Genomic DNA, 21,550 nt, shown 5'->3' with positions numbered 1-21,550 from the left:
TGAATTCCACTGTATTTGATGTTGATTATTTACCATTTCTGCTTTATATCCTTTATTTTCCCTGATTTTTCTTTGTCTTGTTTTCCACTTTTTTTTAATCGTTTCATTTTGATGGTTATCTTATAGACAGAAAAGAGCTAAATTTTATTATTTTAAACAGATCTACAAATGATTTATTTGTTTGATTAGAAACTAAGCATATTCATATTTATTGTGATTTCAGTATATTTGGTTTATTACCACCCTTTTACTTTATATATGTAAGTCATTATATTTTGTAGTTTTATCTTTTCCCTATCATTTTTGGCTTACTCGCTTGTATTTCACTTCTCTCCTTCCACTGCCCTTCTTTCTTCCTTAAGAAATTCTGTACTCTTCATTAAACTAGTGATTACCATTGTATTGCAACCTCTATTCCTCTCTTACAGCTTTTCTATAGAATAGAAATTAAGTAATGCCTATTCCTCTCATTCCAAGACATTTTCCTTGTTCACTCTCTCGGTCCCAAGTTGAGATCTTAGGCATAATTTATTTCCAGGTCCTCATTATGTCAAATACCTCGCTTGTTCCCCAATTCCTGGCATAATTCTTTTAAGCTATTATCATATAGCTTTTTTGCTTCAAGAATCCTTTATCGTACAGCAGGGTAACTACAGTTAGCAATACTGTATTATATACTTGAAATTTGCTAAGAGAATAAATCTTAAATATTCTCACCACAAAAAAGAAATGATAATTATGTGACATGATGGAGGTATTAACTCATCTATTATGTAATCATTTTGCAATATGTTAAGTCTATCAAATCACCAAGCTGTATACCTTAAACTTACATAATGTTATGTCAATGATGTCTCAATAAAGCTGGTAAAAACAAGAAATTTTTAAAAAAAGAATCCTTTATCAAAAGTTATAAATTAATAACCTGTAAATGTTGTTTCACTGTATTTCTAACTCTTGATACTACAAGTAAGAAAATTAACTGCTAGGCTATTTCATCTTCTTTGTAGATAGCCTGCTTTTTTAGCTCTCTGGAAATGGAAAGATTGTTTTTTTCTTTTCGTCTTAAGGTTAAGATATTCAGAGATTTCATGAAGCTCTTTTTTGAGTATATCTTTTTCCCTCATTTTTCTTGTCTACGACACTATGAGCAGTTTTAACCAGAAGATTTAAAGTTACGTTTCACTTAAGCTTAGGAATTTTTTTCCTATTATTTCTTTATTTCCTATTTTTTTTTTCAGTCTTATTTTGGAATTTATATTATTTACATTCTACTCTTCAGTCTCTGTCCTCTAAGTCTCATCGTGTACTTATGATACTAATTTCTTGGAAATTTTGCTGTGTTGTAAGCTATCTCTTCCATCTGGTCTTCTAGACAACTAATTTGGCTTGAAACAGTGACCATTTGTTTTTCCGTTCTTTTGTTGAGTCTGAATATTGAAAGGGTTTACTTTCTTGAACCAAAAAAAGATTTTAGTCTTATAATTTGTTTTTTGTCTATTCATGAAGCAAGTTCCCTTAGTACCAGTACCCATCAGGCTGCCTGCGCCTCTCCAGCAGTTACAAGCTTGCAGGCAGCGTGGGATATGGTCCATTTTATTTTCCCTAGCTGTTACGGTAGTACCGAATCCTGTCTGCTGAGAGCTCACTGGGGAATCTCTTTGATCTTGAGCCTCTCCAGTACTTAGGTATAAGTTTCCCGTCAGAGGGCCAGGCATGATTCACTTCATCACTGGGGACTGCCGCTCATGCCGGACCCTCAGTGTAGGTCAAGTGGATCCACTGACAGATGCCACCTGTGTCCCCTCAGAAGGCCTTATGACCTATGGTCTTCCTCGTTCTTCAGCATTTCCCTAAAACTCTCAAATAGTTAAAACTCCAGTAAATGAATCACAGGGCACTTGCTCTGTCCTCGGGAGAAATCGCAGGCCTCTGGTTAGATGTTGTACTGGAAGTTCTACGTCCGGACAGAATCCCTGAGAAGGGCTTTTGTTTTCCCATCACATAGTACGTCGTGTTCTGCGGGAAGGCTGTGATTTATGAGGTTTGGTTGAGTCTGTACATGTGTATGCTTGCCTGCATGGCTCAGGAGGAGTTGACTTAGGCAGGACTTTCAGAAAGAAAATAGTACATGGCATCCATATTATTATATAAGGCTCCGTCAGCAAATTGTGCCTAATGTTTCATTCAGTGCTGCTGTGATCCAGGCTTGTGGCCTCACTGTGTTTGGTTCAAGGGGTGTGTGAGATCTGTTCGGACATCAGTTTTTACTGATTCTGTTGCTGACTTTATTGATAATGGATAAATGCTTTCTGAGCCCGTATTACTTTTCCCTGAAGTTATTCAGGTCTACTTAATTAAACTACGGGTTTTTCTTAGATATCATAAAATGTGGTACTTTGGTGATTTGACTTGCATATTATCCATCTGCTTTGTGAATCGTTTCTGCCTCTGGCCCCCTTATTAACTCACGATGAAATATTTGTCTTTTTAACTTTCTCAAAGGTGACAATAACTTTCTGCCTAAATAATCTTATTAGTTTATAATCTCAAGCATTTTTGTTGTCCTTAAAGTAAGTTAATTGGCTTTGTTCTTGGGAGAGTGCACTTTAAGTTCATAGGCCATAAGTTTTAGGACCACATCTTTGATGACCCTCATCCTTATGAAACGTGACATCAAAGATAGCAATTTTGTTTGCATCACTGGCCAGCACCTAATTATCTTTCCTGCCTCTTCATTCTTCAAGTGCCCTTTGATGTCAGCAGTAGCCTTGTGCTTTGAAAGACTGTAGAGAATGGTGAAAGGGGTCCTTATTTGCTGAGTCCACATTCTGCTGAAATATTAAATAACGGTATTATGTTAGAAACAAAATGCAATGCAAGTGTGGTAATTAAAGTAATTACTCATCTATTTGCAGAAGCAGAGTCTTTAATGTTTCTCTCAGTGTAAGAGAGAGTTTCTCCCTAATGTAGTCTGGCTAAATGGAGACTCTTATTTGGTAGAACTCAGAAACAAAGCAATATTGGGCTTGCTCGTTGGGAGTTAGGAGATTATACTTAGGGAGGGAGGAGGCATTTGTGGAGCTGTGACAATAGTATTAAAGTGGTAAGGGGCTTTGGTCTGTTGGGAGAAGGCAAAGCTCCCAAAAGCTGAGAATGTGGATGATCCGTGTGTCCGGTCTCGTGGACACAGCACTTCGGAGTGAGGTGGATGCCCACATCCAGTCTCAGCTTTACTTTTTTCTAGCTCTTTGTTTCTCCACATATGACTTAGACTCTGATTTTTAATTTTGTCATGTTAAAAAATGACAAATACCTTTCTAGCGCTTTAGCATAAAGTGAGATCGTTTACAGAAGGGGTCACTACACATGAAAACAAATTTATCTATGTATATTTAGGACTGAAATATTATGCTGTACACCAGAAACTGACACAACATTGTACACTGACTATACCTCAAAAAATATATATATATACATATAGAAAGGGTCATTATAAAGTGCCTGCCACAGTTATTTTTTTCCCTTGATTATCAATAAACAGGGGCAGTGAGTTGCTGTCATAATTCAAGACAAACAATGAGAAACCATTTTTCACTCATTAAATTAATAAAAATTAAACCATTTGCCTATTTAGTGTTGGAGAGGGTGTGAGAAAACAGCCTCTCTTCCACACTGCTGTTGAGTGTAAATGGGTACTACCTATTCAGAGAGCAGTTCTGTAATAATTTTCAAACTGGATAGTCAACCCAGTAATTCCAATGCTGTGAACCTGCCAACCTATGTAGTTAAGAAGATCCATGCAGCTTTGTGTGCACTTATAATCAGTTGTAAAAAAAAAAATATCTATCCCAGAGCAAGCGATCAGTGTGGAAGGGGGATGTTTCAGTGCCCTCAGTGGTGATTCTGTTTATGAAAAAACTCAAAGCTTATTTATTTTGATGTTAAAAGTTCAGGTTTGCTTTATTTAAATATAATTTCAAAACCCTGGTTATTCCCAGAGCTTTTAAAAAATATTTTTAATTGTGTGAAATACACGTAACAGAAAATTATGTGGTATCTTAACCGTTTTTAAGTGTACAGTTCAGTGACATAAGTACATTCACATTTTTGTGCTACCATCACCACCATCCATCCACAGAACTTTTTCTTCTTATGAAACTGAAACTCTGAACCCATTAAGCACTAACTCCCTCTCCCCCCATCCCCAGCCCCTGACAAGCACCATTCTACTTTCTGTCTCTGGGAATATGACTGCTCCGAATACTTTACAGAGGTGGAATTATACAGTATTTTTCCTTTTGTACCTGGCTTATTTTACTTAGAATAATGTCCTTAAGGTTCATCCATGTTGTAGTATGTGTCAGAATGTCTTTCATTCTTAAGGCTGAATAATATTCTGTTGTATGTATTTTGTTTATTCATTCACCAGTCAGTGGACACTACCTCTTGGCTATTATGAATAATGCTGCTATGAACTTGAATGTACAGATATTCCTTTAAGTCCCTGCTTCCAATTCTTTAGGGATTATATTCCTTGAGTTTTTCAATTCAACTTATAAATATCACTATTAATAAGTCTAGTGGATTTTAGTAGTCACTTAAAGAGGCCTTTAAATAATATTTGGTTCCAATTTCATATGTAGTTAATGGAACACCCCCAAACCTTTTAGACTGCTTTAATATATTAAATGCACTTAATATCTTACTTAAGTACTTCAATTGTGCAACTTAAAAACCTTTGCAAGTACTCAAATAACCCTTATAAACCTAATTAAAATCTATGTGTGTAAATACTAAAACTTACAAATTTATGAAAATCTGATGTTCACGTAAATGATCCAGTTCTGTATATAAGCATAAGCACATGCTAACTTAAAAGTCACAACTCTAAGTAAGTTACTTAACTATTTATTTTAAATTGTGGTTACAAGGCAATCTAGTGGAATAGGCCAAATGCTATTAAACATTATAGGTGCATAATTTTTACACAGGCTCCTTAAAGCAAAAGTATTAATTTAATGGCTTTGATTCTCTTAAGCATGTCTGTACTTAATTCGAAAATTTCCTGGGGTTGGCAGATACTTTTCCATCTATCTCAGTTATTTGAGTTTATTTAATTGTGAATATTTAGACCTGGTGTGAAGTATGGATCTCTGCAGACAGGCAAATTTTATGGAGAATAAGGAAATGAATTTTGGGGGGTTCCCTTCCCTACATTGTCTAGTTATATCTGTAATCAGAGATTTCAGCTGGCACACTGACTAGACGGATTCTCAGTCAGAACCCTAATGGGATGCACTAGTAAACCGTACCTACAATTGCTGTGTCAAAAATTCCATCACTCAAAGGAGGCGGCTATATAGCCAGGATTGCTGGACTTGGGTTACCTACATTCCACAGTTATTCATTGTACTCACTCCTGTCTGCAGCTCCCACACAAGGCGATCACTTGGTTACATGTTGCATTTCTTTGGTTTCCTAAGAATGGAAATGCTTTCTTGCCTAAGTCCAAAGACTGTGTGACCTGATAGGAAATCCCATAAATTTTCATATAGTTTCTGGGATCAGGCACTTCTTTGTGTACTAAAGTGGGGATGAATGGAATTTAGGATGTCTTTACAGCATAGTTTGGCTTGCAGTTACAATATGCAAGGTCTCTCACAGGGCCATCCCACTGCACAGCTGCAGGTGATGTCATTTACATCACAGTGTATGTGGGTCGCTTCCCCAAAGTATGCAGTGCACACCTGTACAGCTGCACACCGTAACTGCGTTCCGCTGACTGGTAAACAACACTGCAGCCACAGGGACAGCTGATACACTGCTGTGACAGTGACTGTCTTCCCTTCTCGTGGGGGGCCTCTCAGGGACACCTAGTCCGTTGATCTTACTCCTTTCTCCCACTTCTTAATGTGCCTTCAGTCCACTCATATTTTCACTTTCCATCTCATCCAGCGTAGACTCCAAAGTCTATAATTTCAAAGTGTGTGTGTGGCAACACCTCAACCCCCTTGCCATTCTGAATTTTTTTCATCTCTGACAGACAAAACCCTAGCCCTGGATGAACCCGTATCTTTGAGAGAGCCTCTCAACTGCCTAGAGCTACTGGAAAAGGTCACAAAACAGACAGATTGGTCCCACTCTAATTTCTTCTTGTTCAGCCACCATGGAGAGGTACAGGGTGGCTGGGTTCTCAAGTCAGCCCCCTCTCCTGGGGTCTGCAGTGCCATCTTTGTTAGCCCCCAAGATCTGACACCCCAGCCAACCTCTACCAACCTCTTTCTGTCCCACCTCCTGTTTCCCAGAGATTTTGCTCCTTTTACCCTTTGCTGATGTACTCCACGTTCATCCTGTCTATGACGGGTTAGCATGTGTACAATAGTATCTTACCCACGGTGAAGTCTGGGTGAATGTATGGCCAATCATAACATATAATTAAGGTATTTTAGAACTCTTTGACCGTGATTAAAATGCTAGTAATGCTGGGGACTGAATGTTTTACTCTTATCAGGAAATTTAAATGTCTTTTCAATGTCCAGTATTTGTTCATATTTTACATGTTTGTAATTCTGGAATAAGTAGGTTACATTCTAAGTTTAAATTTTAAAGTAATCACTTGCCAACCAGAAAGCAAAATGTAACCATAGGAGAAAATAGGTCCAGCCCAGTTTTTAAGGAAGGAAACACAAGAAAAAGAAATAAGAAATGGTAAACCGTTCCCAGGAACGGGAGCCTGGAATTGGCTCAGAGCCCTCAGTGTGAAAGGGCATTTGCAGAGGAGAAGCAGCCATCCTTGCCTATATAGCCCTCTTCTCCAGAGACCAGACTGAGAGGACATAATTTTAAGAAGGTGTTGTAGTTAGAAGGAAGGAATTTCCTGACAAACTGGTTTACTTAAGAATGAGATTATGAGAGAGGCTAGGCAGGCTTCTCTCTAGGAATCCTGAAAGTGTGCAGAATGTGAACCTGGGTATATAAACACGAATCTACCCCAAAAATACATCTTATGTTTTTGGTGAAAAATAGACTTTCCTACTTGTTCAGAACTTGATGTAATTATTGTAAGTCTATTATTTATTTAAAATGGCAAAATAATGTGTTGTCTGAAGGACAATAGAGTAGGTTTAAAAAATTTACGACCTGGTAATTTGTGGTGTGGGAAGCCTGCTTATTTACAAGGCTGACATATCTACACGTATAATACAAAGATTGTCTTTTTCAAAAACATGATTTGCAGCCAGCACATCTGTTGTTCTTATGTAAGGGATTAAAATGAGCTATTTTTGTTGAAGTTCAGCTGTAGAGTAACAGAATGTTAAACCGGCTTGCTAAAAAAAGTTACCTATTTTAGATTTTGTTTCCTTTGTATTGAATTTTTTTGACAAAGCCTCATTCTTCACTAAAAAACAGAAATTTCATGTGGTTTTAAGTTGTATTTTTTGTCATACGATAGCATTTAGCTGATATCTAAGTTTTCCTAGTCGAAGAGTTCAAATACTAAATTATATCCAAGTTTGATTTTTTTTCTCCAGTAACAGTTTTTCATAAAAGTCTTACCAACATTGTTGACTGTTTTTTCCTCTGAATGTAACATTTTGTTCTCACAAAAATCTGAAATAAACTTGTTCTGGCTTCCCCCTTCACATGGAATTATGTCATTCGTGTTAAGGCTTATCACGATATCCTGACTATCATTTTACATCCCCAAGAGTTAATAAACTGTGTGCATACAAACTCTCTAAAAGGGGGGAGAAGCTTTTTCACATATGTCGGTTGTAATTTTATAACAAATGTGAATCATTTAATTGGTCAGTCTTCAGGAGTCTGATCTTTCTCTGATTTTCTGTGTCTTCCAAAACAACAGCAACAAATTAAAAACTCGTCAATAATTCAGTTCTGCTTAAAAGAATATAGATATACTAATCGTCTAACAGGTTCATTTAAGTAAATTTTAGCAGGAAGAGAGGTATAGCAGATACGCCTAGCTTTCAAGTTGCCTATAGTCTAGATCAGTCCTTAAACTTTAAGGTGCATATGATCTCCTGAATATCTTGCTAAATGCAGATTCTAGTTCGGTGAATCTAGGATGGGGCCTGAATCTGCATTTCTAATCAGCTCCAGTGATGCATCTGTTGCTGGTCCATGAATCACATTTTGAGATGCAAGGGTCATAAGAGACTGTCCTTCATATTCATAGAAGAGTCTGCCTGTAGATTATATGTGCCATACATTTGCTAACATTTTTATCATCATCGTCACAGAGCTGGACAATAGTACAGTCATCTAGACGACAGAGATCATGCAGTTTTAACTTGGAAAGACTCCATGGCCATGGGCCTGATTAGTATTGTCTTCTGGCTGAGCTACACATGGAACTAAACAGACTGACAAGGAAACAAATCAAAATGTTAGAACTAAATGATTAAAGACAGTCTAGACTGCCTCACATACATCTGTGATACGGGAAGATGTATCTTCGTTGGTTCTGGTTTGTTTTTCTGAACTCTTATCCACCTAATCAGGGAATAAATCTGCTGGGTAAAGAGCCGTCATTAAAGCAGGTATCATCAGGGCCCAGGGAGGGGGGAGCATTCCAGAGAGTGAGGAGTGCTGGCAGCAAGGGGTGGCTGGGGCGGTGGTGTCACCGAGGGGGCGCACTTTGCTTCACTTCACTGCCATGCAGCATGGCAGCCCTAGCTTGGCCAGAACTTCCACCTTCTTAAGAAAAGCCAGAAATAAAAATTTCATGCAAAATTTCCCGATTTAAAAATGCTGGCTACTAATTTGAATTCTTTTAAAACATTCAGCAGGCCAAGAAAACACATCTGTGTCCCAGACACAGCCCTTGAGCCACCCATTTACAGTGTCTAGGCTAGAAGACATTGAAGTCTCGTGATGCACTTCTCAATACTGAGAAGTTAGGAATTTTCAAAATGAAACTCTGGCCTTTTTTCAGCTCGAAATTATGATCAGAAGAAACAGTCTATTTTATGTATTTGGAGGTCCTGGCGTAAGATTGGTGTGGGATCCTTAAACCTGTCTCTCTGTCTTCTTTCACATTCCAGATTATAGGACGGGCCCGTGTTTCACTCAGGTCAACAACCAGATGTGCCAAGGGCAGCTGACAGGCATTGTCTGCACAAAGACTCTGTGCTGTGCTACCATCGGGCGGGCCTGGGGCCACCCCTGTGAGATGTGTCCGGCCCAGCCTCAGCCCTGCCGACGGGGCTTCATCCCCAACATCCGCACTGGAGCTTGTCAAGGTGAGTTAGCCTTGGGCCCAGCATCACCCATGAGTCTGGTCTCCCTTCACTGCACTGGGAGGGTCTGCCACGTGGGTGGGACCCTTTAACTCAGTATTTATTCCAAGCAGGGCCTCATAAGCAAGCCTGACTAGAGATGGCTTATCTTTCAGCCACCTAATAGAGAATAATTTTTCAACTTCTGACGTAAATGGAGAAGACATGAAAAGTTGGGGAAATTTTTTAAAAATACAATTTGAAAGATTTAATACAGTCGGAGGATAAGCCATTCCACGTCTTCATCCAGGTGGTACTACACACTCCCTCTGCAGCCTCTTCAGCTGTGCATGCATCATTGCCCAGGTCAAACAGTTTTTCTCTCTTTCCTAATCTCATTCAAGATGTGAGAACCCGAACCCGGGTAACAGGAGAAGTGAGCTGTCTGATACTGCTATTAATAGGCTCTTCAAAGACGGCGACTGGAGTTACTTCTGAGCTTATGCCTGGCTGCTTACAATATAGTCTCCAAGCAGTCTTCCCAGTCACATCCTGACGTTTATTTTATGTATCAGAGCTAGACTGAGGCCCCGAGGATGCTACAGCCATCGTCTTTAACCCGAATAGCTGACAGTTGTTACATATTGACTGGATAACTATTTTACTTAATTTTCATCCACCATGATTCTTACTCTTTTTTTGGCTATTTCTCTGATATCAGATGATTAAACCTATTTTTAGAGCTTGGAACAGAGCTCTGTAATGAGCCTTCAAATGGCAGTAGGATCACAGGAAAACGTAAAATTACTTTTGTATTATTCACAGAAATGATATTACTCATATTCAAAACATGGGATTTAGATTTATTTGTTACAGTTAAATTATATACAAAGTTATAGCTGAAATCTTTCAAATTGATGTTTATAACGAGTGTCAGAGGCAGAGGTGTTATCTGTCCGGCCCATGTAAATGGTATACTGCAAAAAGCCAGTCCCGTATCCTAAAACTCAAATGAGAATGGTAGTCTGGGGAGCCTGTGCGTGACCTCAGTTCACTGAATAATGAACCTGAGTGCTCTGTGTGGTAAATGTATCTCTGACAGTGGCCTCCAAATATTTTTGTTAATTTTGAAGTTTTATAAAAGGTGCTTTTAAAAAAATGGTCTTCATAAAAACTCTTTTTTCCAAATCAGACCTATAGAGATACCCAAGGGATGACAACATAACTCAACAGATTAGTACCTTTATATTTAGCTGCTTGTTAAAAGCCTTGTCAGCTGTGGATTTAGAATTGTTTTCTGAGTGTTTTGTTTCTTGGATTACTACCAATTACAGGTCAGACCTAAATATGAAGATTGGGTTAAATGTCATTTTTAATCTGTTGTTTAGCATGGCTAATAAAATTCTAAGTCATTGATCTGACTAGCCTGACTAGATAGAGTTCCTGATCTTCTGTAGAGGATGTACTGTACTGTACTATACAGTGTTTGCTGTACTACCTAAATTTCCTCGATTAGATATAGACTACCGTAAAATTTATGTAATTTACATAGATTATTATTAAAGATAAAACATTGTATAAATCTACTGGATTTATTAGAGTAATACTTTTTGTTATTCTATATAGCACTTTTCACCTTCTAACACACCTGCTTGTTTTTTGTCTTTATTTTACACCCCCCTCCCAAGCTAGAATGTAAGCTCTGTTTGGGCAGAAATCTGTTTTATTCATTAATGCCTCTGAGGCATTTAGAATAGTGTCTAACATGCAGCAGATACTCAGTAAATATCTCTTGAATTAATAAATGCAATTGAGATTAAAATACTTCTAAAAACCACAATTTTGTAAAAGTAGTCCAGGTTAAGAAAAGCACTTAACTTCAACTAAAACACTGCACATTTTTGACTCTCCTCATCTTCTATATTTGTAGTTACCCTTTTTTACCTTGATATTTTGTCAGAGAAGCTTAGTTTTTCTGAACACAATTATGAAAAATGTGTAATCTGATCTCAAACTTCCTGAATGTCCTTCAGGATTTAGTGATGTCTGAAGGCTTATTTATTTGATTTTGTTTATGCAGTGAAGATAAGTTTTGGGCTCCGTTTGCCTGAAAGTCTAAGGGATTAATATAGCAACAGGAGCAAAATGAAATTTGCCACATGGTTAAAATGTCTGGAAAAACAAGTTTTAGAAGTTCTGCTTTATTTCAAAACCATGGCATGGTCAGAAAGTTCTCAATTAAATACTAATCCTCAGTTCAGGCTATTTTAAGACTACATCTTACTGTGATTTCATTTTTCCCTTTAAATTCCTAGACTGTTTCCCAAATACGCTGCCAAGTTAATTTGGAAGATACAGGGCGTGAAAAAATAAGATAATAAAACATGATACATTCATGTCATACTTTTTTTTATAATAGTGATCTTTTTTATAGGATAATTGAAAATTGTTGTAGAGTTAAAAATACATTTCAGCTGCATAGGTCGTAGTTGTAAAGAGCTTAATATTAGTTCTAAAACGTGGTTTATATTAGCAGAGGGAGGGCATTTCTGGAGTTCTAAACATAGTCTTATCCTGTATCTAATGCAATTAGTGAATTGCTTTATCTATGGCTTAAGAGGGGATGAAACATGATCTTGTAGTAAACGGAATAACTGTGAAAAATGAGGGCCAACAGAAAATTAAGATCATAGTTTTAAAAAAACAAGCTTTAAAAAAAATAAGCTTCAAGGAAACTAGTAGTTTTTTTTTTTTTTAATTCTTAACTGTTTCCATCATGACTTACTGGACTTAAATAAGCAGTATCAGAAGGGTCTGCATTCCTGGGGTGCTGGGTGGTCAGTCATAATGATTCTTGACTCCTTCCATATTAAGAGCATTTCAATACCAGCCCTTGTGCCTAAGTCTAATCTTCATTTAGTCTTGTACATTCTCTATTTTGTTAAACATTACAGGACCAAAGTGAGCTAATATAGCCCTTAAAATTTAACTAGCATAAAGTGAGTGAATTAAAGGTTTAAAAAGTGGCATTAAGCCCTTTTCCAAGAAAATTTACAAACTTTAAATATGTCATAAACTGCCACATGTATATGTCATATTATTTTCTTACAGAGTTTCATCTTTTTAAATCTTCACTGACTTATGAGTAGACTCAAATTGGAAGGATATTTTATTTAAGATTAGTACTTGACTTTGGGTCTTTTAGATTTTCAGATGAACAGTGTACATTTAAAATTTTTTAAATATGTTAAATTTTGCATGATTATTTGATTTTCAGGAATTAGGCTTTTCAAGTACTCCAAACATTTCAAAACTTAAATTTTGGCAGAAGAAATTTGCTCATTAAAATTCGTCTCCTGCTTTATCATGGACAACAGTAATAGACTGTGCTCTGTTCCAGGCAGCGTGAGAGGTGTGGGAATTCCGATGTACGTGACAGAGTCAGAACCAAGCTGGGACACAGGATGGGGGCTTGAATAGAGAGAGAGAGAGTACAGACTCTAAATCAGTCCTGCAAAACAAATGTTAGTGTGAGTTCTTTTCAGATGGGGTTAGTATTCAGAAATATTTAATTTCTTTTCTCAGACTGTACATGAATCTTACAGAGAAGCTGAATCCTAGCTGCAGCCAGGCAGGCACGGCTACTTCCTCAATTATAGACTTGAGAAGAGTCTTTAGTGGTACATTATTTCCAGGCCTTCTATGTAGCATAAAATGAAAAGGAGCTTTGGTTCATTTGATCAGTATAAATTATTACACACAGATTTATCTTAGCCGTCTGCATTGACCAGGTTAACCAGGTCATCATACCACCCTGAAAAGTAAAGACCCCACTCTTGTCATACCCAAAAGACAATTTTACAGTCAGGAGACAGTATGTTGTGTAGCAAAAGTTTTTTAAAAATTTATTTAAAAGAAGGAAACGTACACCCCCAAGAACAAGAGGCAGGCTGATCTAAGGGAGGAAAAGCGGTGGTTTTTGTCTCTCCTTTCTCATACACCCTTGCTTAGGGGTGGCCTCTTGATTGACGGCTCTTGTCCCTGGTATGCTTCGTCATGTTTGGCCCCTTTGTGCGTGTCCTTACCCATGACGTACACAGAAAAATCCTTTGTGGGAGGGGAGGGGGCTAAACTGCAATATTAATTATAATACAATGAGCATTGGGTCATGTCTGGTTAAGTCCTTTCTGCTACCGTGCAGTCGTGGCTGTCGGGCTCTAACCCGGTTGCTTGCTGGCACTCATTTAGAGGAAGTAAAGCACCTTTTTGCTGGAGGCGGGCATAACGCCATCTTCCAGACCATCCCCCTCTCCTCCGCATGTCTGCCTGGTGACCGCACTTATCTAACTACCTAACAATTACAAAGTTTAGCTTTATTGCATATTGTGTGAACACAAGCTGTTACTGTACGATTCAAAAAATGTACTTAAAACATAGTTAATTATTAGAAGATATATATTATTTAAAGATATAGCAGGATATTGCCCTTCTTCTAACTCCACAAAACCTAACTAGAAAAGGAATAATAGAGAGCAAGTCATTCTGAAATAAAATTTTGCAATCCTGAATTAAAAGCAGTGGTGGACACATGTGGATGTTGGGAAGTCACGGGGACAGGGAGAATCTTCTGCATGTTTACCAGGAGCATCAGCATCCAAAAAGCCTGTTCAGTGATTGTGGGTGTTCCATTAGAGAGTGGAGATAGATCCCATAAGAGATGGATCTCCTGCAGACCCTCAGAGTAACAGAAGGGATATAGAAGGAGAGTCTTTGGAGGCAAGCCATTTCTAATATCCTCTACCCAGCCTTCCAGCCCAGAGATGCTCCCTCAGGTAAAGGAGAGGGAAGGAAAAGAGGAAGTAGGGACCACTAGTGAGCAACTCGGAGTCTGTATCTGAAAGGGCAGGAGGTGGGAGCCACACCACCAACTCGAAGTTGAAAGTTAATACCCAGGGGGGATAAAGTGGGAGAGAGTTTGGTGGGAAGCTGCTTCAGGCAGTATTCCCTGTAAAAGTTTTCAAACTAACCAGTTTCTTCTTGGCTCTCCCCACTCTTGATTCAGCAGGAAATGGCCCCATTTACAGAGGAGTACCAAAGAGAAAAGGCCCACATATAAAACCTGAAAAAAGAGAGAAAAAGAATGCAAGGAAAGGCCATAGCAACATGCTTCATAGAAGAACTACCAAATAAACACAAAATTCATATGCTCTCTTATTTCAAGGAGATGAAAAACAGCATGGCTCTTCTCTTAAAATGCGCTCAAAGGAGAGCTGTAAGATTTTAGCAAAGCCAATCAAAGATATAAAGTGAGCTGATAGTACTCAAGAAAGAATCTGAAGGAGGATTTAAAGCTTTGCCTAGTGAAAGGCACATAATACATATATACATACAAACATACATAAAACTGGAAAAATCAGTGACAGAGGTTAAGCTTGAGGAAATCACAAATCAAATGTCAGAGGACAATGAATAACGATTGTAAAGAAGCAGAAAGGTAGTGAAGTCAGCAGAATAGTAGTAAAGCAAGCTCTTGAAAGGAACTGAAAAAAATAAAGTAGAAAAATTTTATAAAATAGATAAAGGCTTCCGTCTGCCTATTGGAAGGCACAAAAATTCCCTAAGAAAGAATAGATAAGGAGACTCTTGTGGGTACAATAAGGCAGAATAAGCAAATGTCTTTTCTTAAAGGGAGTACTCTGACTGGTCTCAGACTTCTCCAGAACAACTCATAGACCAGAAGACAATGTGACAATGTCTACAAACTTCTGGCTTTGATGCATATTTGAAGAAAAATACTTGATTTGATTTATATTTAAATAAAATTGCTTGAGTTGCTCTGTGAAGGACCAACTAAAGGGGGACCAGAGTGGAAGCAAAAAAACCAGTTGGAAGTTTCGTGCGGTAGTTACAGGCGATGTGATGGAGGTTGAGACCAGAATAGAAGCCGAGGGGGAAGACTTGAGATATATTTGGAAAGTAAACACTTGTTACTGATAAAATGACCCGAGACAAGTGAGAGAGAGGTGCCAAGTTTATCTCCTGGGTGTCTGACTTTGACAACGGGATAAACGATGATGACATTTGTTGAGATAAGGAAGACTGAGACAGAACCATACTCTGCTCTTTTTATTCCAAGTTCAGAGTCCTGCAGGTAGTAAGCTACCAATATTTGTTTGTTGGGATGATCATTTATTCAGCGTTGGAATATTGTGAATACACAAATAGGTATTCTGGCTGAGTCAAACCATATTAAATGGTTACCAAAATACCCTGTATGTTTCACGTTCTAGGTAGAGACAGACCTACTCTTCAGTTGCTATACTTAAAAGGCTGGCATTTGTTTTTATAGAAATACAAGTACTATGTATGAATATCTATGGAGTATAGAAATGAGAACTTTTATTTTAAAGATGGATCTAATTTGGTCACAGGCAAAGTTAAAAACCATGTACTATTAATTTAGTAATTGGAGTTGGTCGTCAGTTCCCACAGATATAAAGTAAATGCCTGTAGCACTGCACATACTTTTTCACATTTTAATGTGAACTAAAAATAATATACCATCTAACACTAGTTTATATAATAAAATCAGTTTAATCTCTTAGGGCAAGTTTATTTGGAGAAGTTGGAGAATAAAGGAGTTCATAAACTAGAATTACTAGTTGCTTTGTTACATTGTTTACAGCCTTAATGGGCATAGACTGAAGTGGTTATATAAGGTTTAAGTTTCAAAAGATTTCATTTTATTCCATAAAATTCCGACATGTGATTTGAAGTTATTCAACATTCAAAGAAATAATAAGTCTGTGCCTGAACTGAAGGGAGGGACAGAAACACATCTGTATAATTTGGACAGTGGAAAACGAATCAGACGTTCGCAGTTTCTTACGCTGGCACTTGGAAGATGCAGAAACTCTTGCATAGTTTGGTGGTCTGAGGTTTGCTTTTGTTTTTATAGGGCACACTCGTGTATGTGTCTAGGTTTATGTTATTTCTGTAAGATTTCTTTAAACTCTTCTTTTTTATTTTAGTGATTAACTTGCTCTCCCTAAAAGAAATTAATTCTGTATAGCTGTGTAGTCTAGGATACTTCAAAAATAAAGGTTGTATTTATTTATTTTTCTAGGAAAGTACTTTTTAGGCAATTACAAAATAAACCCTGTAAAGTCAAATTGCTTTTTCCTTTGAAAAATTACTGAATCAACTAAATATGTAGTCAAAGATTTTATGAATAGTATTAAGGGATTTATAGGTTTGGCCTCATTTTTCAGCTTATACCAAGATATTCTTTCTCGGATACATCTGCCAGGAAAAGAGGTTTCTCTGGATGTTTTATACCACACTGTAGAAAGGGTGGAAGTGAAGTATATTTTTAAAATAATGCAGTTTGAAATGTAAATTAAACTGTTCAGTATATAAACTTCTTGTCATATTACAGATGCTTTTTGTTTGGATCAGGTATCCTTTAATAAGACAATGACATCTACTTTAAGTTCAGGATAAAAATATTTGGGGCTGTTGTAATTAGTTTTACAGACAGATGGTCAAAGTGAGGAAGAAATAATAAGGATGCTAACTAAGCTCTTTTGTAGGCTTAAATTTCCTAGTTTACACATGAAGATACACCAAACTTGTGGGCTTACCAAAAAAGCAATACGGTAAATCAATATCTACTAACATCGAGGTGTATCCACAAAATATTTTTTACTGAAAACAAGATGCAGAACAACACATATAGTGTGATCTTATTCTCGTTAAATAAACAGACCACTTCTCTGAACTTGGGTATGAATGAAAGTCTAAAGGAACAAACTACTAACATATCAATGGTTACCTCTTTGTTTTTCTGCATCTTTACTGTTTATTACGATGAGTATATGTTGTTATATAAAGATATAATAATAAATCTGTTATACTGACATGTCAATTTAAATAGATAATGTAAATTTGCATCAGCTTATATATTATATTTATTTTTATATTCAGTGTTTATCTTAACAATATACTGAATTAGAGGGGATTACTTTTTACACAGAGAGATATTAAGGTGAATTTACATAGATGTAAAATGAAAGATTCAGAAACTCTAAATAAAAGGATTTTTCCCAAGCTTCTGTAGAATGCTGTCTGTAGTTTTTTTGTACAGGCCCTTCACCAAGTTGAGGACATTTTCTTGTATTTCTGGTTTACAGAGATTTTTAAAATCATGAATACGTGTTGAGTTTTGTCACTTGCTTTTTTCACATCTGTGAGATGATCATACGTTTTCTTTTCCTTAATCTGTGAATATGTTGAATTGATTGATGTTTGAATGTTGAAACAACCTTAAATTCCTGAGATAAACTCCACTTAGTCATGATGTGTTAACTTTTTAACTTATTGCTAAAGTTGACTTGCTAATAATTTGTGTGTGCCTGTTCCAAAAAGACACTATTCTTTTCGTTTTCCTTCTTGTGATGTCTTTGTCTGCCTTTGGTCTCGTGGTGACTCAGTCCAATAAATGGCTTAGGGCAGTGTCCTCTCTTCTCTTTTTTGCATGAATTTGTCAACAGGTGGTATTGTTTCTTTCTTTAATGTTTGAGAGAATTTAACAGCTCAGCCACCTAGACCTGAAGCTTTCTTTGGACCAAGATTTTAAAGTATGAATTAAACTACTTTAAATTAAATTAAACAGCTAGTAGGTCTATTAATACTATCTGTTTGTTCTTGAGTGAGCCTTGATTTGTGTCTTTCAAGGAATTTATCTTAATTGTTGCATTTAATGCCATAATGTTGTTCATACTATTTCCTTTGATCCTTTTAATCTCTGTAGAGTTTGTTGTGATGTGCCCATTCTTATTCCTTAGATGATCATTAATTTCTCCTCTCTCCTCTTTTTTTTTTGATCAGTCTTCACAGAGATCTATTGTATTTCCAGAGAGCCAGGTTTTATGGTCATTGATGATCTCTCTTTGACAATTGTCCTATTTTATCAGCATTTTCTTCCTTCTGTTTGCTTTAGGTTTAATTTGCTCTTCTTTTCAAAATTTCTTAATATGGAGACTTAGATAACCAATTTTAGACCATTCGTCTTTTTATAACGTCAGCACTGATCACTAAGCACTACTTTAGCTTCATCCCACAAATTTCGATATGTGGTATTTTCAATTAATTCAATATACTTTCTAATTGATTTTCCATGTGATTTCTTCTTTGACCCATGGATAATTTCAGAATGTGTTGTTTAAATTCCAAATATTTGGAGATGTTCCTGATGTTTCCTCCTATTAAATTTTTAGTTTAAGTCTGTTGTGTTTAGACAATATACTTTGGATGATATTAATCTTTTTATATGTAATGAGGTTTTTTACATGGTCTCAGAATATAGTCTGTCTTGGTAAGTATTCTTGTGTACGTGAAAAGAGTGTTTATTCTGCTAAAGATGATGTTCTTTAAATGTCAATAAGGACAAGTTGGTAGAAAGTATAGTTCAAGTCCAACATATCCTTGCTGGTTTTCAGTCTACTTGTTCTATTAGTTTCTGAGAGAGGAATGTGGAAATTGCCAGCTGTAATTGTAGACTGATCTATTTCTTTTTTCAGTTCTTCCACTTTTTGTTTCAGATGTTTAATGTTTTATAATCATTGCATACACATTTACGTAATTGTCTCTTCTTAATGAATTGACTCCTTTGTCACTATGAAATACCCATCTTTATCAATGGTAATATTTCTTGTTCTGATGAATACTTTGTATAATATTAACATAGCCACTCCAGCTTTGTTTTGATTAGTGAGTACATGATATATCTTTTTCATTCTTTTACTTTTTAAGTTTTCTGTAAATGTGGATTTCTTGTAGACAGTATAAAATTGGGTCTTGCTTTTAAAAATATTTGACAACCCTAGCCTTTGGATTGTTTATAGTAGTTACATTTCATGTAATTACATTATTATTGGGTGTAAATCTCTATCTTACTGTTTCCTGTTTGTCCCACCTACTTACTTTCTTTTTCTCTTTGCTTGCCTCTATTAGATTTTTTTTTAGTATTCCAGTTTTATTTCCACAATCGGCTCTACGTCTTTGTTTATATCTTAGCGCATGTCTTTACATATTTAACTTACTACAGTGTATTTTCAAATAATATTATGGCCTTTACTTGTATAGTAATAATTTTATAATATTTCTCCATTTCCCTCTACAGTCCTCTGTGCTATTGTACTTTTTATTTCTATGTATATTAGAGCCTCCAAAATATATTATTGTTCTTCTTATTATTTTCAACAGTCAATTGTTTTTAATTTTATTAAAAATATAAAAATGTCATTTATATTTATCAACACATTTACTGTTCCCAGTGCATTTCATTTTTCCTGTGGACTGATAATTTCCATTTCAAATTTATTTTTCCTGAAGAACTTTGTTTAACCTGTCCTTGTAGACTCTCAGCTTTTGTCTGAAGGTCTTTACTACAGTTTCCTGAATTTTATTTTGTCAGTATTAAGGATTTCTGTTCCTAAATGGATGAAATTAATAGACAGCTTAGAGGATGAGGAAGATAATTGCTGTGTCTAAAACAGAAGTTTTAAAATTTAGAATGAGACAACAACCTTAATATAACAATGTTTAAAGAATATTTACTGACAGTTTTCAGATAAGAAATTTTAAAGCTAACAAGATAGTTATTAATAATTAGAGAAGTGAAAAGTAAAATTAATAAACATAAATAATATTTCTTAATGGTATTAGGCCAAAGAAAATTAGATTATTGGAGAGTTATATCATGTGCTGGCAGGGAAGAAAAAACACAAGACTCCTCATGCACAGTAGAGGTGTGCGGACTCCTTGTCAGTGTGTAGATTGCTGGCAGCATGAAGACTGCTACGGGAATTCTGAAGGACCATTGGGCACTATTTATTCATGTAGGTGCCTATATGTCCACCCTGTGCTCTAGTAGTTCTGCTCAGAGTCTACAGCAAAGAGATAAAGAGTCTCTGAGTCTTCAAAGTCCATAGTCACTCAACTCCATGAAGAGACATAGCAGGGACATGCCTTTTATGTCACTCTGAGGTGGTGAGACGTTGGAGGAAGCTGAGTACCCAGCCCCAGGAGAGTGAACACGTTAAGAAGTGTTCTGCAGCACATCAAAGCAAGGGATTGGTTGTCCACATAACAATATGGGTGGATTTTTAAAACAAAATTCCAAAAGAAAAAAAAAGTCAAAAAACAAAATGAGGTCTTTAAAAGGGTACCATTTACATAAACTAAAATACATGCATACAAAGAGATCCTGGCTCCCCTCTCACCATTCTCTTGAGAACAAATGAATTTCTTCTATACATTAAAGAAATATATATATATGTATAAATAGATATTCTGAACATCAGTGCTATATGAATTGAAAATACTTTCTTCTTGCAGATGTTGATGAATGCCAGGCTATTCCTGGGATATGCCAGGGGGGAAACTGCATCAACACAGTGGGCTCCTTTGAATGCAAATGTCCTGCTGGTCACAAGCAGAGTGAAACTACTCAGAAATGTGAAGGTGAGTGCTTTTATTGTGAGGGACGTGTCCAGTTGTTGACTCTGAATCCAAGAAAAATATGACTTCATTTTGAATTTTGGAGAACTTAATCACAATTATAATTACTTGCTTTCACATGGAAGTGAAAGAGTAGCCTTAGTTTTATATTGGTCTGTGTATTTAATGGGTTGGATTTGGAAAAAGGGCCAGTGATCGTTTTATATATGGTTTGTTGTCTCAGGTTCAATGTTGTCATGGGAATGGGAGTAATCCAGTGTTTATATTTTTCCTTAATAAGGTAGTTTTCTATTTCACTTATGAAATTATATGAAACATTAAAAGTGGGTAAAGAGAAGTCCAAGTGAAATAGCGTCATGTGTAAGATGGTGCATTAGAAGTTGGTGCTCTGTCATACTCTACCATATAAAGTAAATATCTTACTTTTTGTATCGAATATTGCTGCTTGACTGGCCACTAAATAAAAACCAAGCATAACTGACTAGGAGTATTGAAGTATAACGTTCATCTTTTCAGTTATTATATTACTTAAATCAATTTATGTCAACTTAAATGTTTTCTAAAAATAATAGAGTGTATCTTTTCTCATTGTTGTTATATAAGTATTCTCATCTACTTAAAGTTGAAAAAAACTGTCCTAGAGATTTGTTTTTGCCAGCCTGCCTTATCTGAGGTAGAAAAATAAATATGAACAATTCAGTAATCTGAACTTATTCCATATGCCTACTAGGGTCTTAACTGGGAACATGTTTTGAGTTCAGTAGTGCCTAACATATATCATAATT

At 36.3% G+C, this 21,550-nt stretch overlaps 1 protein-coding gene across 1 annotated transcript in view; it reads left to right on the top strand.

Annotated features, from left to right (window-relative positions):
• The window catches only part of FBN2 (fibrillin 2), a 207,397-nt gene that overhangs the window by 47,460 nt on the left and 138,387 nt on the right, over positions 1 to 21,550 (top strand). Inside the window, exons 6-7 of the mRNA XM_032476642.1 lie at positions 9,069 to 9,266; positions 20,643 to 20,768. Coding sequence (XP_032332533.1) covers positions 9,069 to 9,266; positions 20,643 to 20,768 — 324 coding nt within the window. The remainder of the gene's footprint in view (positions 1 to 9,068; positions 9,267 to 20,642; positions 20,769 to 21,550) is intronic.

The sequence above is a fragment of the Camelus ferus genome, chromosome 3, assembly GCF_009834535.1.
Source record: "Camelus ferus isolate YT-003-E chromosome 3, BCGSAC_Cfer_1.0, whole genome shotgun sequence".
Lineage (NCBI taxonomy): Eukaryota > Metazoa > Chordata > Mammalia > Artiodactyla > Camelidae > Camelus > Camelus ferus.
The sequence above is the reverse complement of the archived record's forward strand: the minus strand, read 5'-3'. Positions and strand labels throughout refer to the sequence as shown.